At 55.0% G+C, this 17,191-nt stretch overlaps 1 protein-coding gene across 1 annotated transcript in view; it reads right to left on the bottom strand.

Moving 5' to 3' along the window:
- Positions 1-17,191, bottom strand: part of BMP7 (bone morphogenetic protein 7) — an 87,874-nt gene that overhangs the window by 30,456 nt on the left and 40,227 nt on the right. The window contains exon 2 of the mRNA XM_075527734.1: positions 5,739-5,931. Coding sequence (XP_075383849.1) covers positions 5,739-5,931 — 193 coding nt within the window. The remainder of the gene's footprint in view (positions 1-5,738; positions 5,932-17,191) is intronic.

The raw sequence follows: 17,191 nt of genomic DNA, 5'->3' as shown, positions 1-17,191 counted from the left end.
ACAGGCTTGTGGGGTCCCTGCACAGGAACGCCACTCTCAGGGTCTGCTTCAAAGGAGCCTGAACGACAACTGGTTTCACCTCCAGCACTTTCACTCAATAAGCACTGGAGCCATACTGAGCACTCAGCCGAAAGGTGTGCTGCAATCCATTAGCCATGCCTGCTTGGGGTCTGGAAGGGGCGGCAAGGGCTTGTGTGCTGGAATGGAGGCCAGGTTTGGCTCTCCTGCCTCCTGTCTCAAAGCTGTGGTTATTTATTGCCAGGGAAAAACAAGAAACGGCACCGACAAGCTGAGCTAACAGGTGTGGCAAGCGTTTGACCGTGAGCCTTTATCCCAGGTGCGGACTTGACCTGAACTTGAAATTCCATGAGCTAAAGAGGACTCCCTGCAAACCCAATCCTCTGGTGAGCCTGCATTCCACATCTTTCCAGAGTTAATATTTGTACAGACCCTCTCTTCCCGGTTACAGATGACCGCTGTGACCAAACTGAAAAATATTAATTCTCTTTGTCTCCTGCCAAAAAGGCTAAAGCAATTACGGGCCTGATATGAAATGCAGATGTGACTATACATCAGGACCAGCAGCCTCCTATAGACGAGCAGGGTTCCCCTGTTTGAAATGCTTTTGTTATGAGCGCTAGGGAGATCACGTTGTGCAGACAGCCTCCACGCCGAAGCCCACCCTCCCGACAGTCATTTGGATGCAAAGCAGCCGGGGGCCCGGCATGCAGGCTGATGGTTGTCCTCTTTCTGCAAGTGAGAAGCCAGCGCCGCACACAAGCGCTAAGTCATGTAATTATCATCATCACAGGGCAGCTTCCGTAGGATTGAAAAGGATGATAATTACGGGCAATTTTCACTTTTTGGAAATTGGGCTCAGATGCTGAAGGGCGATTTGCACACAAGCCATTCTTGGGTTTCAGGCCTCTACAACAGGCAGACAGGATACGTTGAAAGTTTGCGGGGAGAGAGAACCAGAGGTGGGGCCAAGCCGTCTGTGCTCTGCACCCCCTCTTCCAGCAGGTCTCTGGCGCATGTGCTCGGGGACGCAAGAGACAGCCCAAGTCCATGTGTTTGAGACGCCCACATCGTAAAGGGCAGGCCAGCGTAGTGTTGTTTCCATTCAGGCAACAAACGTTTGGCTAGCTGGTCAGCTGAGCGGTGCGTGCAGCTGCAGGCAGAAAGATGCAACAGCAAGCCAAACAGACAAAGAGCCCCCCTCTCCTTAAGTGCCATCCCTGCCTCTGCCACCGTCCCGGCGCCCGCTCGATAACTGGGGGAGAGCCCGAGGAGGGTTGGTTGGGCATGAAACTCACCAGCTTTACCAACCTTTACCAACCTTCCAAGTGGCGTCCTCGGAAAGGGGTGGGGGCATCTGACAGCCTGGGTTCACAGGTGACGTCTGAGTTTATGAGATGTTAGCCAAATCAATGGGACAGAGAGGGGATGGCTTGGTTTCCCAGAAATGTCTGCAAAGCGGGCCGGCTGCCGCACAGCAAGTTTTGCTCCCCTTGACCTTCAGATCCGCGTGCGGTGGTCAGATAGGAGAGACACATTTTGCTATCTTCATTCTCTTAACCATCCATTCACCTGCGGGCGGGGGGGGTGGGGTATCCTCTCCCCATGACCCGGCATGATGGACCCCACTAGACTCCATGGGGTGGGGAGCAGGAGTTTTTTCCTCAGTGAGTGGGTGAGGAGGCTGGGCAGCAGAAGTGAGGTCACACTGACTCTGAGCCACCTCCAAAGGGAGAGCGTACCAGCACCCAGCCCGAGCCCAGTCCACGAGCAGATTTGACCTCTGATCGCCCACGTGCGCATCCACCTGTGTCAGTTAGGGAGGCCCTGGGTAGTGGTGTAGTCAAGCACTCAGGTGCTAGCCAACACTCCCCAGAACCTGGTGTGTTGTTGTGGCTTCTGACTCCTCGCCTCAGTCACCTCACCCACACAGTGGGCAAGCACAGACAGGGGAGGGGAGAGTAAGGAAGAAGATGCCTGCTACCTGCCCAGGCCACGCCTGCTCTGCCCAACCCGCTCGAGAATAACCTGTATTGGCTGATGACTGCCAGGCCCCCAAAGCCAAGCACAGAGATCCTGAAAGTTGCCCTAGCCACCCACCTGGCCAGGCCCGGCAGTCAGTGCTGGTCTGGCAGTGGGTGCTGAGCGCCAACCCTGACTGCCATGAACGCAGCTGTGCGGGCACTGTCCAGCACAGTGGACTTGCTTCCAGATGGATCAGAATGGGCTCCAGGGGCACTTAGAGGCTTGAGAGCACTCCAGAGCACCCCGAGAGAGGGCGGGGGGGGGGGCTAAAGGAACCGTGAGCCCTGTAAGGAGGCTGCTTCCTGGCATGCTGCCTTCTGACTTCCCAGACAACCCTGGCGTGCCGTGACACCCAGCCGAGAAGGCCATTCTGGAGCTGAACCAGCAAATCCTGAGAGGGCGGCTCCCCACCGTGCTCACGCCCAGGCCTGAGGTGGAGTGAGAGGGCTGGGAGCCAGGAGATGTGAAGCCAGGCACCTAGGCCTTCAGGAGCAGCAGGAACCTCCGGAAGCTTCTGGAAGCCTCCAGAGCCAGATGCCAAAGGGATCTCCAGGCTCAGCCAGCCCCTTCCCTGTGCTGGGAACTGGCAGTCACGGTTTGGCCGGCACCTTAGGTTCAGTCCTGTGGGGGACTGAAACTGTCCGTGAGGCCAGGCCAGAGGGCCTGTGGGAAATCCTCTCCCCTTCGGAAGATGTCACAAGTGAGAGGTGGCACAGCCATCTTGGTATCTGCCCCCCCAGGGAGAGCCACTGGGGAGACCCTACCCTATGTCAGGGCAGGGCAGTGCTGGGGTGTGGTTTTTTTTTAACTCCTGAGGGCTGGGGCCATGTGGACACTTTGGTTGGACCACCTGAGACCTAGGTGGATATCAGAACTAGGAGAGATCCTGTGTGGTGGCGTCTAAGAAGCTCAGTTCAGCCCCAGTTCTGCCTCCTTCGTGCTGCGTGATCTCAGGTGGTTACTTCCTGTCTTTGAACCGGGGCTGACGCATCTCAGAGAAGTGCCCAGAGCACACCCGCCGCTGCTGAAGATCCCAGAGGGCTGGACCCCAAGGGTGGATGCTGTTGCCCTGAGTGGGGCCACATGGGCCGCTGCCCGACGCATCGATGTCATTAAAGTCAGGTAAAGGCCACCCAGAGTTTAGCTGCTGCTGTCTTTGGCCACCGTCGCCGAAACGAAACCCATGTGCTCCTGTGCCACGCCCAGCCTGACAGGAATCACATCTCTGCGCCACGGGGAGCCGGTGATCCTGCAGCGGCTGCTCCCACGCTGACATGAGGTGGGGACCCGCCTCCCCAGAGGGCCCTGGGGACACAAAGCTGGAAACAATGCCCCTGCCTCGTGCAGGACCTCCATCTTGGGGGGCAGAAGCCGGGACTCCCACCTCTGCAGTGATGGGACCCTGAGCCTGCACCGGACTCACCCTCCGGCATCCCAGCAACACAGCAAGGGATTCCTTTTACCCGACACTGACAACATCTTGCTTTTGCCCGGGGACTGAGCCCTTGGAGGCTGGCTCTGCCTGCCCCTTTGTCTGGCTGCCCTGGCTGGCCTCTGACCTCTGACCTTCCAGATATAAGAAAGACACAGGGAGGGGGCGTCCACAGAAGCCAAATATCAGAGATGGAGCTGGAAAAGGTGTGTTGGGGGTATGTGATGGGGAGGGGCACACTTGGGCCATGTTGGAGGTGGAGAGAGGGAGGCAGAGGACAGAAGTGTTGCCGCTGTGTAAATGGTGATGCAGGTGAACACGCTCTGTCTCTGTAGTCTGAGGGGCGCCGTTGATGTGCTCAGCTGAAAGTCAAGCTCAGAGCCCCTCAGAAGAAAGGCCTGGAGATCCACTTCCCCAAACCCAGTCCCTGGAAACCCTGTGACAGTCAGTCAGCGCCTGGTCGTGTTTGCTTCAGGAAGGGAAGGGAAGTGGAGATTGTTTTGAGGCGAGGATGCCCAGCGATTAGGGCACGACGCTGCAATCTGGAGCCAACAGAAATGGGGGAATTGGGGGTGGCTCCCGGAAGTAGCCGCTGAGCCTCAGTTTCTTGACCTTTAAAATGGGGATACTCATCCACTTTCCCTCCCGGGGCTGCATGAGGGCGGTGGACATTTACAAGCTTAGGGCAGAGCCCAGCTGAGCCTAGCCTGACGAAAACCCTCAGTGAAGGTAGCACAGAGGCTCAGGCGATACTCGAAGGCTGGCAGTTTGAACCCCGCCAGAGGCTCTTGGGGAGAAAGACATGGGGGTCTGTTTCGGTAGAGGGGGCAGCTCTCTGTTTTCCAGGGCAGCTTGGAGGTTCATCTGTCCTCACTGACCAAGTGGGGAGTGAGCAGGGCGGGGCCATCCGAGGAGCTGGGTGAGCGGGCTCCAGGGTTGGCAGGGGCTTCCTCCTTGGCTTCAGCACTGGGAACAAAGCCCCTGAGCTGGGCCTCTTTGAAGTGCTGAGACTTTCAAGGACTTCACCTGTTCGGAGAGGCCGCCCCTGCCCCCACCTCTTCAAGCAGAAGAGCCTGTAGGCCTGAGCTGCCCCAGCACTCTGAGCAGAAGGAGCACTGACCGGCCGCCCAGCTGTGCGGAGCATGAACATCTGGTTCTCGGGGCCCCAGGGAAGCCCGGGGATGCAGGGATTAGTGTGTTGGGCTGGCCCCAGTGTCTCCCCTCGTGGGAGTCGCTTTCTGCCGAGTCCTCTTGATCTCCTGGAATCCAGATGACATTCCAATGATGCGCCTGCTGGAGACCTTCCACGTGGCCTGACGAGGGCCTCAGCCTAGGGAGACTAGCCAGGGTGCCGCAGAGCCTGGGGCAGGCGGCCCAGCAGCCTAGGCGCTCACAGGCCTGTCTGGGAGGGAAGGGCCCACAGACCATAGGCCCGGCCATCAGGGTTGGCCTCCAGGAAATGAACTTGCTTTGTCTCCCAGCTCAAATGGTTCTGTTGAGGTGATCAGTTGTCACCCAAAGAGCAGAGGACACCTATCGCTGTCCCTCCCCTGTCCCTCTGCTATCTCCAGTGACTCAAGCCTCTTCTTGCCTCCCTTGCCCTGACCCACCCGGGAGGGGCCCTGAGGCTGAGTGGAGAAGGCAGACCCAGATGGGAGTCTGGGCTGTCAGGTGTGACGGCGACAAAGTCCCATCTGAGTCTGCAGTGTGTCACCCCCTTCACGCCAAGCGACCGCGACATCACTCAGCGGCCCAGAGTATCACCGGCTTCTGTCTCCACGGTCCCCTCCCCCAGAGACCCGAGACCCTTCCCTCGACTCCCCTTGGCTTAGATGTGGCCAGTGACCCTGTCACCCAACCCCTCTGTCACCATATCAGACCATCAGCATGCTTAAGTTTTCCACCTTGCTTACACGATCCCTGTGGGTCTCCCTCCCTCACCCCCTCCTTCACATCCCACTTGCTCTCATGGCCTGGGGAGTTGGGAACCCTGGAGCCTGTGATGGATGGGAGAGAGGTCGACCTGTAGCTCCTTCCCTGGCCCAGGCGGCTCCCCAACACCCGTTGGGCAGTACTGAGCGAGATCGGGGACAGTGGTGCAGACCACACCTTCCTGAAGAAGGCACTGGGCGCAGGGTCTGGCTCCTGGCTGCAGCTCTAGCAGATACTGCCACAGGCCCATCTCAGTCTTGCCCCCTCCGGCCACCACCCCCTAGTACACTGGGTGGACGGAAGGAGACCCAGGCCCCCCCACAGCACCCACCTGCCCAGGTGCTCCTGCAGCACCTGGTAGACGCTGATCCGGAACGTCTCATTATCGAAGCGCTCCCGGATGTAGTCCTTGTAGATCCGGAATTCGGCTGCGGTCACGGCTTCTCCTTCTGGGATCTTGGACAGATCGAAGCGGAACTCCCGGTGGTGATAGCGTGGGTGGAAGATCTCCTTGTCGTGTTCCACTGGTGGGGGCGTGGGGAGAGGAAGACAGCATAGCATCAGAGGACCCGCCCCAGTGGGGCCGTGGTCCGGCTTAGAGGGCAGGCACCCACTGGTGCTGGGGACACTGCCCATTCCCAGCGCTTAAGCCTGGACACGGGGACACACGGCAGGGTCCACAACTCAGGCCCCCCTCCCCCTAGTCATCATGAGCAGAGGAAGGTGGGACACCCACCATGGCCACCCCAGAGGTCCTGGGAGCCCACAGACGTGGGCTCAAACCCAAGCTCAGACATGAACTAGCTGTGTGGCTCTGGCTGACACGATTTCCTCATTGACGAAATGGGGTAGTCACTCCCTCTGGGGAGCCCCGTAAGGATTGCCGTGGTGAAGCACGTGACTGCTATCCAAGAGACTGGAGGTTCGAACCCACCACCAACTTCGTGGAAGAATGACGACACGGCGCCCGTCAAGATTCACAGCCGTGGCAATCACTGTGAGTCAGAATCAACTGCACAGCACTGGGTTTAACCCCCTTTCTTGGGTGTCTGTGAGGGTTGAGTGATTGATTTACCTACATAGCTTCTTATCTGTCAGGGATGGATGGCCATTTGGTGAACAGACGATTATGGACCAGAGCTGGCCCAGTAGCACCTGCTATCGACATCAGGAGTCCTTGGATGGGGCGAAGACTTGGTGGCTAAACCCCAAAAGTTTGAGGCTCAAGTGCACCTGGAGGGACCTCAGAAGAAAGGCCTGGTGATCTCCTTCCCAATAGTCAGTCGTCAAACCTCCATAGCTTGCAATTCTACCCTGCAAGGCCCCCAGCCACCATGAGCCAGGAAAACGGTCTTGATTACTGGTGAGCACCCTCATACAGTGCGTGTCAGGCAGTGGGCGCCGACCCTATGGCACCCGAGAATCACCATGGGGGCCTTTTCACACCGTGTGCTCTTCCTGCGGTGAGCTAGGAATGTCGAATGACTGGCTCTCTGGGTCCTCATCTGTAGCGCCTGCTGATTCCCATGGTGTAAACATTGCCATCGTGCCAGATGTCAAGCAACTGGGCATGGAGTCGGGGAAAGAGGCAGGTGCACGGTCCCGGCTGTCCCCTAACCCAATTGGATCCATACCTCTAGGGAGGGGCCCTCGGGGCTCCCTGGCCTGAAGTTTCTAGTGAGCAGTCAGGGCTGGTAAGCAGAGCCATAGAATGAAGCAGGAACAGAGCGACTCTGGGATACATTGGGCCGTTCTCCGTTATCACAGCAGGAACGTTGGACCATGAGATTCTGTCCAGTTTGTAGGAGGTACGTCCCAGGTGGACACAACCCAGGAGCAGTGTGACTGGGAGTGGGCCTGGAGTTCACACACACTCTGAACCTGACTCTTAGGCAGCGCTGGTTCTGGAGCTGGAAGCCATCAAGTGCTGGAAGAAGCAGGGGACCTGCTGGGGCGGAGCGGGATCTCAGATGCCTTTCATCTCCTGCCCTCTCCCAGATGGCTCCTGCAGATTATAGCCCACCTCCACTTCCTGTCTGGGGGTGGGATGCCCTGAGATAAGGAGAGATAAGAGAACCAGCTTGGTCAGAAGAGAGGAAATCCCACCAGCTTGGGATGAGCACAGTCTCCAGCCAGAGCAGGCGGCGGAGGCGCAGATGCTGGCCAGGACATGGCTGTACTCTGTCTGCGAACAAAGAGAGAGAAGCAGCCCATCCCCTGGAGGCACCTTTCCCGAGGTGCCTGGGCTTCTGTTTCTGTTTTTTGCTTTTACTTTGAACCTGAAAAGCCACTCAAAATGACACTGGGGGGAAGGTCATGGGGAGGGCGGCTGAGTGATGTCCACTCCACCCAGTGGTCCCTGCTGAGCGGAGCAGCAAAGCCCCCTGAGGTCAGGAGCTCTGATGGCACAGGCGAGATGTGGCCTGGGACCTGCCCTTGGCGAGGCGATCTCTGACTTGGACCTGCTGGAAGCCTGGGCTTCATTAGATAGCTGCTCCCATCGTACGGTCCCCCTGGTTACAGCTCCTGCCCTCCCCCCCCCACACACACTGCATGACTGAACAGGAAGGGCGAGTGAGGCAGGTGTCCCCACGTGAGTCTGGAGATGGGAAGGCACGAGTCCCTGAGCACAGCAGAGCCACAGTTGGGTAAGTGGCTTTACTTGAACTCCCCAGCCTTGGAGTTGGGTGGTCTGAGTTACCATCTGGGTGACCTTGACCAAGGTAAGTGTGGCAGTTACATCTTCTGTTGTTAATTTGAGAGGATTAAGAGTGAAGGGGTGGAGTTTAGCCTGTCAATCAGGTTGCAGCTTGATGAGCTCATTTGGAGGCGCTAAGGAGATAAATAGTTCACAGGAGGCAGGACACACACTCACTCCCTGAGAGACTTTGCAACTGAGAAGACACATGGAGCTACCATAGAGCCCTGAGCTGGAGGAGCCACGTGGAGACCCCTGCCATCGCTGAGATGCTTACAACGCCACTGGATCCACAAGACTTCCCACCCACTGGCCTGTGATCTTCTTACATTCGGTATCATTGCATGTGTTTCGTGAGTCTGAAGAGGACTTTATAGACTGGTATCAGACATATGGGCTGATATCAGACTTACGGATTTGATCTGGACGGGGCTGGGCTGTTTTCTTAATGTGCAATTACTCTTGTCTATAAAGCTCTTCTTATACACATATGAGTCTCCCTGGATTTGTTTCTCTAGTCTATCCAGACTAACACAGCAAGTAACATCTGTGGGTCTCCCCCCTTGTCTCTAACAGCCACTCTGGTCTAGGTGGGAAGAGGACAGAGTGGGCCCTCACAGAGGATGACATGGGGCAAATAATTCATGCTTGCTTTGTGCCACAGCCTGGCACACAAGGTCAAACCACACTCCAAATGTACCTCCATCAAGTCGACACCAACGCACAGAGGATGGCCTCTGCAGGACAGGGTGGAAGTTCCCCTGTGGGTTTCCCAGATGGTCACTTTGTTTGGGAGCAGAAAACCTCATCTTTCTCCCTCGGAGCAGCTGGTGGTTTCAAACAGTCAACCTCTCTGTTAGCAGTCCAATGCCGTCACCACTACACCACTGGGGCTCCCGGAAAATGGTGTCCATCGGTGCAGAAAAAGCAAGGGCCATGTGTGTAAGTGTGTGTTTCCCCATTTAAGCTGCGGTCACTTGGTTGGAAGTTTAAAACATTTTCCGTGGGCCAAACAATGGAGAAATGGTTGGCTATTGCTACCCTTATCACAGAGACCGAGTCCCTCAAACAAGCAGTAGCCTGTCATCAAATTCCGATTCACGGCGACCCATGGGACAGGGTAGAGTTGCCCGTGGGGGCTGCCACGACTGAAAATCTTCCCAGGAGCAGAAAGCCAGCAGAGCTCCTGACGAAGTCCCCTAGCTGGTGTCAGCTGCTAACTACTGGCGCATTCCAGTCCAACCAGGTGCTGGGACAGTCTCCCGCCCAACCCCCACAGCTCTGCTCTGCCCCACAGCTGAGTGCGAGGCTGGTGTGGAGATGACAGCCCAAGACACAGTCTGCGGCAGGTGCAACCTTTGAAACACGCTGTAGACACAGCGTGCAGCTCCACAGTGAAGGTGATTTAGGTCTGGGGTTTAAAGGTTTCTTTTCAAAAAGCAATCAAGGGTGACACTACCTTTGCTGCCCAAGACCTCTTTAAAGTGTTGAAAAGCTACGTTGTGACGTTAGGACTACGGTGCGCCTGACCCCAGCCATGGTATTATACTCCGGTCGCCTGTATGCGTGTGCACGTTGGGCACAGGATAAGGACGGCCGAAGAATCCGTGCATTTGGGCTATGGCTCTGGTGAAGGACACTGAAGGTGCTGTGGCTGACAGAAGAGCAAACAGACCTGTCTGGAAAGCAGGGCCACCAGAATCTCCCGAGAGGCCGGGATGCCCAGGCTTCCTCTCACGAACTTCGGACCTGTTGTCAGGGGAGACCCGTCCCTGGAGAAGGACATCATGCTCGGCAAAGTGGAGGAAGACGGTCAACGAGCGGACTGACACGTGTCTGCAGCACTGGCTCAAACGAGGGGACCGTGTGAGGCACGAGCAGGACCCGGCGACATCGCATTCGCTGCGCATCTGGTCACCAGGTCCAAGTTAGTTGGAACTAACTTGATGGCGACCAACAACTGCAACAACAAGGGCTACAGGGACCAGCTAAAGCTCTTGCCAACTCCAACTGTCCTCTGTTTACGTCCTTGTCTTCACACATCGGAGCATAAACCGTGGCACGTGCATCTTGAGTCCCTGGTACCCACATCACCGCATGCTCTGAAAGTTGCCCAGTGAATGACCAGGAGGCGCCGTGGTTGATTTCAACAAGCAGTGAGTGAGTTAAAACCTCACCCCCCTCCACCCCCACCCCCATCCAGTCCACTCCTGGCTTCCACTTTATGTGGAAGCGACTCCAATCTGGACAATGAACAGGAAGCACTGAAGAAGAGCATTTGAATTATGTTGCTGGCGAAGAAAGCGGATTAAACACTCAGCTGTCAGAAGAACAAGCAAGCCTGTCTTGGGAGAAGTGCCATCAGAATACTCTTTAGAAGCAAGCAGACACCTTCCCAACACGATCAGTCGCTGAAGACAGAGTGGGTGCATAAGCCAATCTGCTGAAGAAAGCTGATGGTGCCCGCCTATCAAAAGATACAGCGTCAGCCATCTAGCTGAGATGCAACCAAACCCACATGGAAGAAGAACACCAGCCTGTGTGATCATGAGGTGTTGATGGGATCAGGTATCAAAGACACAGAAAAAAAAAATCACATTGAGGTGAGTGAAGGCAAGGGCGGAGTGGAGACCCAAAGCCCATCTGTAGACAACTGGACATCCCCTCATAGAAGTGTCACAAGGAAGAGACGAGCCAGTCAGGGTACAGTATAGCACTGATGAAACATTCAACTTTCCTCTAGTTCCTTAATGTTTCCTTCCCTGTGCCCCCCCCCACTATAATGACCCCAATTCTACCTTACAAATCCAGCTAGACCAGAGCATGTACATGGGTATAGATAAGAGCTGGAAATACAGGGAATCCAGGACAGATAAACTCCTCAGGACCAATATCGGGAGTAGCCATACCAGGAGGGGAAGGGGAAGGTGGGGGAAAAAAGGGGGAACCAATTACAATGATCTACATATAACCCCCTCCCTGGGGGAAGGACAATAGAAAAGTGGGTGAAGGGAGACATTGGTTGGTGTAAGATATGAAAAAATAATCATAATTTATAAATTATCAAGGATTCATAAGGGGAAATGAGCTGATACCAAGGGCTCAAACAGAAAGAAAACAGTTTTGAGAATGATTCTAGCCACATAGGGCCCAATGAGCTAGACACAATGGAAGGATGGATGGATAAGAGCTGTAAGAGCCCCCAATAAAATGATTTAAAAAGAAGAAGAAGTGAGCAAGGCAAGACTGTTGTGCCGACTGGAAAACACTCCTAAAGGCCAACCAACAGTCCTTGAACTCACTACAAGCTTTCCTTTCTTGTTGTTGTGTTGTTTTTGTCATTGGTTTGTTGTTTTGTTGTATATTGTTGCTTGGTTTTGCTCTGTCTTGTCTTTGTGCATGTTATTATCTCTGCAGATCTGTCTAAATAAGACAGGCTGGATGAACAATCTGGAGGAGAAAACAACAGTACCGACAGTTCTGGAGGGACATGGGAGAGGGGGAAATGGGGAAAGGTAGTGGTGTTAACAAATCCAGGGGCAAGGGAACAACAAGTGATCCAAATCAGTGGTGAGGAGGGTGTAGGAGGCCTGGTAGGGCGTGATCAAGGGCAACGTAACCAAGAGGAATTACTGAAACCCAAATGAAGATTGAGCATGATAGTGGGACAAGAGGAAAGTTAAAGGAAATAGAGGAAAGAGCTAGGAGGCAAAGAGCATTTATAGAGGTCTAAATAAAGGCATGTACATATGTAAACATATTTATATATGAGGATGGGGAAATAGATCTGTGTCTTTATTTATAGGTTTAGTATTAAGGTAGCAGAAGGACACTGGGCTTCCACTCAAGTACTCCCTCAATGCAAGAATGCTTTCTTTTATTAAATTGGCATTCTTTGATGCTCACCTTCCCGACACAACCACTGAAGACAAAGCGGGTGAATAAGCAAATGTGGTGAAGAAAGCTGATGGTGCCCGGCTATCAAAAGATATACTGTCTGGGGTCTTAAAGGCTTCAAGGTAAACAAGCAGCCATCTAGCTCAGAAGCAACAAAGCCCACGTGGAGGAAGCACACCAGCCTGTGCAGCTGCGTGATCACAAGGTGTCAAAAGGATCAGGTATCAGGCATCATCAGAACAAAAAAATCTTATCATTGTGAATGAGGGGGAGTGCGGAGTGGTGACCCAAAGCCCATTTGTAGGCCACTGGACATTCCCTTACAGAAGGGTCTCAGGGAGGAGACCAGCCAGTTAGGGTGCAATGTAGCAACAATGAAACATACAACTTTCCTCTAGTTCCTAAATGTTTCCTCCCCACCTACTATCATGATCCCAATTCTACCTTACAAATCTGGCTAGTCCAGAAGATGTACACTGGTACAGATAAGAACTGTAAATACAGGGAATTCGGGGCGGATGATCCCTTCAGGACCAGTGGTGAGAGAGTGGCAATACCTGGAGGGTGGAGGGAAGGTGGGGTAGAAAGGGAGAACCGATTACAAGGATCTACATATAACCTCCTCCCTAGGGAACAGGAAGCAGAAAAGTGGGTGAAGGGAGACATCAGACAGTGCAAGATATGACAAAATAATAATTTATAAATTATCAAGGATTCACGGGGGAGGGGGAGCAGGGAGGGAGGGGAAAAAGTGAGGAGCGGATGCCAGGGGCTTAAGTGAAGAGCAAATGTTTTGAGAATGATGAGGGCAATGAATGTACAAATGTGCTTTACACAATTGATGTATGTATGGATTGTGATAAGAGTTGTATGAGCCCCTAATAAAATGATTTTTAAAAAAAGACTATTGTGTCTCAGGTGCTTTGGACGTGTGTTCTGGAGAGCCCTGCCCCGACGTGGTGGGGCGGTGAGAGAGGAAGGCCCAAACACACCTTGAACTATTTACAGGTTTTTCTTTTCCTTTTTTTTTTTTGGTCATTTGCTTTGTTGTTGTCGTTTTGTTGTGGTCGCTTTGTTTTGCTCTGTCCTGTTTTTCTGTGCATATCATTTTCCCTGCAGGTCTCTCTAGATAAGATAGGTTGATGAACAGTCTGGAGGAGAATACAGCGCTGTGCTCACAGGCAGGAACAGGCTGCGAGGCAGCTCTGCTCTGTCACCTGTGTCGGGCACTGGCCGGTCCAGGGCTCGCCACCATCACAACAAAGCACATCACAAGGCTCAGCAGGGCTTTCAGGGAGAAAAGACCCTTTCTTTTTGGACTGAAGACCCAGGCCTGAGGTATAAAACCACCTGTCCATCGTCAGTTTTGCTGTGCCCACAACCAAGCCTCCAGGAGGGAGCCCACTGCCCAGAAAGGCAACCTTTTCTCCCATGACCCTTCACATTCCAGCCGACCCAGCCAAGCTGGCTCAGGGGGCCCTCACAAAGGACTTTAATCTCCAAGAGATTAAAAGGGTAAACAATTGACCCAATGGCCTGGCCAACATTTACCCAAAGGCAAAGCTGAGGTGACCAGGAGGGGGACTGGAAGCTTGATGGGGGTGGGGGTGGGAGGGTGGTGGGAAAGCAGCAGGGAAGCACAGTACCCAGGGCCCAGGGCAATCTGCGTGAAAAGCTGGTCAGGCAGAGCCCTCGGGGTGTGAACTTTCCGTTAAAATATCATAAACTATTACTTTAGAAGGAAAAGATGAAAAGGTGCCATGACTCCGAGACCCAAGAGAATAGGTTGCAGAAAGGCTCAGTCTGACAGCAGAGGTCAACCCCAAGGCCATGTCTCTGGCCCTTCTTTTACAAAAGCCTGCCGTGAGAGTCCCCAGCGGGCCTGGCAGACAAAGGGCTCCAGGCAGGTGGGAATAGGACACTGTCCACCTGGACATGCCCTTCCTGTCGTGACCCTCTGCCCTTTGCTTGGGGTGGGCGGGGGGCGGGGGGGGATACAAGCAGCCAGCCAAGAAGACCTAACCTCCCCTCAGGGTCTGGGGTTCCAGGGGTGGGAGGGGGATACAAGCAGCCAGCCAAGAAGACCTAGCCTCCCCTCAGGGTCGGGGGTTCCTTCCCCGAGGTTCAGTTACACTGGTCGGTCAGGCATAGCCGTCCAATAGTAGTGGAGTCCTCATCAAGAGGGGGCTGGGGAGCAACCACCAGATAAACATGCTACAAGACATGCAGACTTACCAAGGGTGTCACACATCTAAAGTGTACCTCGGGGTACCTGTGGGATCCCTGGCTGGGGCAGAAGTTTAACGCGCTTGGGGGTCTAACCACAAGGTTGGAGGTTCGGAGGCACTCTGTGGCACCTCAGAGACAGAGGCGATCCCGCTGGAGATCCGCTGTGCAGAAATCAGCCGTTGACGATCCTACAGCGCACATGGGCCACGGGGAGTCAGAGGTGACTCGGGGTCCGTTTCTTCCTCAGTGTAACTATTCAGAACCATGGATTTATGGACCCGATTTAACACCCTGGAGATGGGTGGGGGTGGGGGTAAAGGCGCCCCAGGTGGCAGGGTGGTCAAGTGCTTGGCGGTTCAAACCAGCTGGCCATGTAGCCGGAGAAAGATGCCACCTCTCAGACACCCGATGGGACGTTCACCTCTGACCCACGGGGTTTCAGAGCGGCAGTGAACTGGCAGCGATGGCTGCCTCGGAGGGAGGGGTGATGGTCCAGCAAAGGTGCCATCGAGTCCACTCTGATCCAGAGCTGCCCTCGGGGAGCCCAGGGCTTGTAGGGGGTTACACTGGCTGTAAGGCCAGGAGTTCAAATCCGCCAGGCACGTGGCGGGAGCAAGAAGAGACTTTCCACTCTCATAAAACCAGGGAAACATGGGGCAGCTCTACCCTGCCCTGCAGGGTTGCTGTGGGTCAGAGTGCACTCGAGCCAGGGAGTTTGGCTTTTGCTTTTGAAAACCTGACGGGACAATCGTAGCCTGCCTCGAGAGTCAGAGGGACTCAAGAGCGGAGCAGACCCAGCCCAGAAGGCTTCCCAGGCCGGAATCTTTCTGGAAGCCGAGGGCCAAGTCCTGACTCCCTCAGAGCTTCTGGGTGACCTCAAACCTCCAGTGTGTCCCCAACACTGAACACAGTGCCCTCGGGTCCCTGCCCACTCACAGCGCCCCCTGTGGGTTTCTGAGACTGTCATTGGGCTCCCAAGGAACGGCTGCTGGCTCTGAACTGCCGACCCCCCAGCACTCCCTGCCAGAGCACTTAACCAAACCTAAACGAACACAGCAAACGCTCACAAAGGCGAGGGCAGAGATATGAGAGAGACTCAGTTTCTCCTGCTCCCTAGTTTAAGGCGGGCCAAGCAGCCGGCCCAGCTCACTGGGGCACCACAAAGCGATGCCCTGTCTGAGTCAAGTCATGCGGCCCCCGGGGTAGTGCCATCTGGTTCACAGCCTGGGTGAGGGATGGGCAGAGCCAAGGCCCAAGCGGGTCACGCACGGGTTTCCTTCATCTGCTCTGGAACCTGGTGGGACAGAGGGTCTGCCTTCTCTGCCTTGAGCTCCAAGGAAGTGGCTGGCCAGACGCCACTGTGCCTGGAGGAAGCGGGTCTGTGAGAAATAAGCTTCTGGGCCTGGAGAGGAGAGATCAGACAGGAGCAAGGGCGCCTGCCTGGTTCCATCCCCAGGTCTGTGGTCCCAGCCTCAAGGTTAGGGTTTCAGGTCTTTGATCAGAGCCAGGCCCCTGCCTTGTGCAACCAGAACAGTTCTGTGTAAAACAAACAGGAGCCCAATTGCAGGCATGCCAGGAGCAGAGGGGAGGCAGCACACCAAGTCCCAGGCTACTGATGATTTCCAAGGACAAGAGGGTCCCCGTAGGAACGGGGACCATGCACCACACTCAGGCCCAGCACAGTTGGACACGCAGCTGCATGGATTTTACTGACTGACAACACATGATGTGCTCAGGAAGTTGGATGAATTTGCATAGCACAAATACCCCAGCGTGGGAAACACAAGAACAAAAACCCACCCCAAATCCTGAGGCCTCTGTCACAGAGTCCATGGCGACCCACAGGGACCCCACACAGCTGTGCACACGGCTCTACACGGTTTCCATGGCTGCAAATCCTTACCTGAACACACGGCCTCATCTTTCTCTCCTCAAGGTGGCTGGTGGGGCAAACCACCAACATTTTGGTTTACGGCAGAGTGCTTTAATCACAGTGCCACCACAGTGCCTCCCTACCGCTGTGGAAGTCCCCCAAGGCCCCTCTCTCTTAAACATGAGCCTCTCCTCCCCAACGGTGGGCAGCATGTTGACACCCAGTGCTTCGAACCAGAATGGAACCTGCAGTGACATGAAATGACCCCATGCGGCCTCGACATCCCTGGTCTCTGTGCCCCAAACGACTGGGTGAGAACATGCAAACAGGGTGAACGGGGTGCCAGGGAGGGATCGGTCAGTGTTGCCATTCCACTGGGTATGAAGTGAGCCCGCTCACAAACAGCGAGGGCACCTCTTGCCATCAAGAGCGAAGAGTCCCAGGGGAGGGCGTCGATGTCCTGGCACAGGGCAGCAGAGACGTGGGGCAGCATCGAGACCACGAAGCAGAGCGGTGGGCTCCCCCGGCTGCAGAACAGACCCACGGAACAAGAAAACCCGAGAACCTTTGGGCGGGAGTCTGGCTGGCAGAGTGGGCGCTCTCGGGGGACTTATCAGGGCTACAGGGATTTTGTACACTTGCCCACGTACAGCAGAGGCCACGGGCCATGTCGCCCAGAGACTCAGGACCAGAGAAAGGCTGCCTGCAGAGTGGCTGAGAAGAGGCATTGCAGACAAAAGAACTGCATCCTTTAACGTTTCTGACCGTGACTTTGTAACCCGTCAATTTCCCTAACGAACCCTATAATTGGAGGGTGCTATTGTATGTGAGTTCTGTGTGACCATTGCAACGCGTCAGGGAAGAAGCGACACCACGGGAGAAGTGGAAGGGTGCTCAAGATCAGAAGGTGGACACAAGTCTCCCCTCTGCCTCCAGGAGCCAGTCCTGGGCAGATGTGAGTCTGATTCTCCTTCCCCTGAGTGAAGTCAGACCAGAGAGCTGGGGGCTGGGGGGTGAGAGCGGTGTTCAGACATGGTCTTGGCCCCATTTTTGCAGAACTGTAAACTGAAATGGGGTTACTGGGGAA

Source organism: Tenrec ecaudatus, chromosome 12, assembly GCF_050624435.1.
Source record: "Tenrec ecaudatus isolate mTenEca1 chromosome 12, mTenEca1.hap1, whole genome shotgun sequence".
Classification (NCBI taxonomy): Eukaryota; Metazoa; Chordata; class Mammalia; order Afrosoricida; family Tenrecidae; genus Tenrec; species Tenrec ecaudatus.
This window is presented reverse-complemented; position numbering and strand designations above follow the sequence as displayed.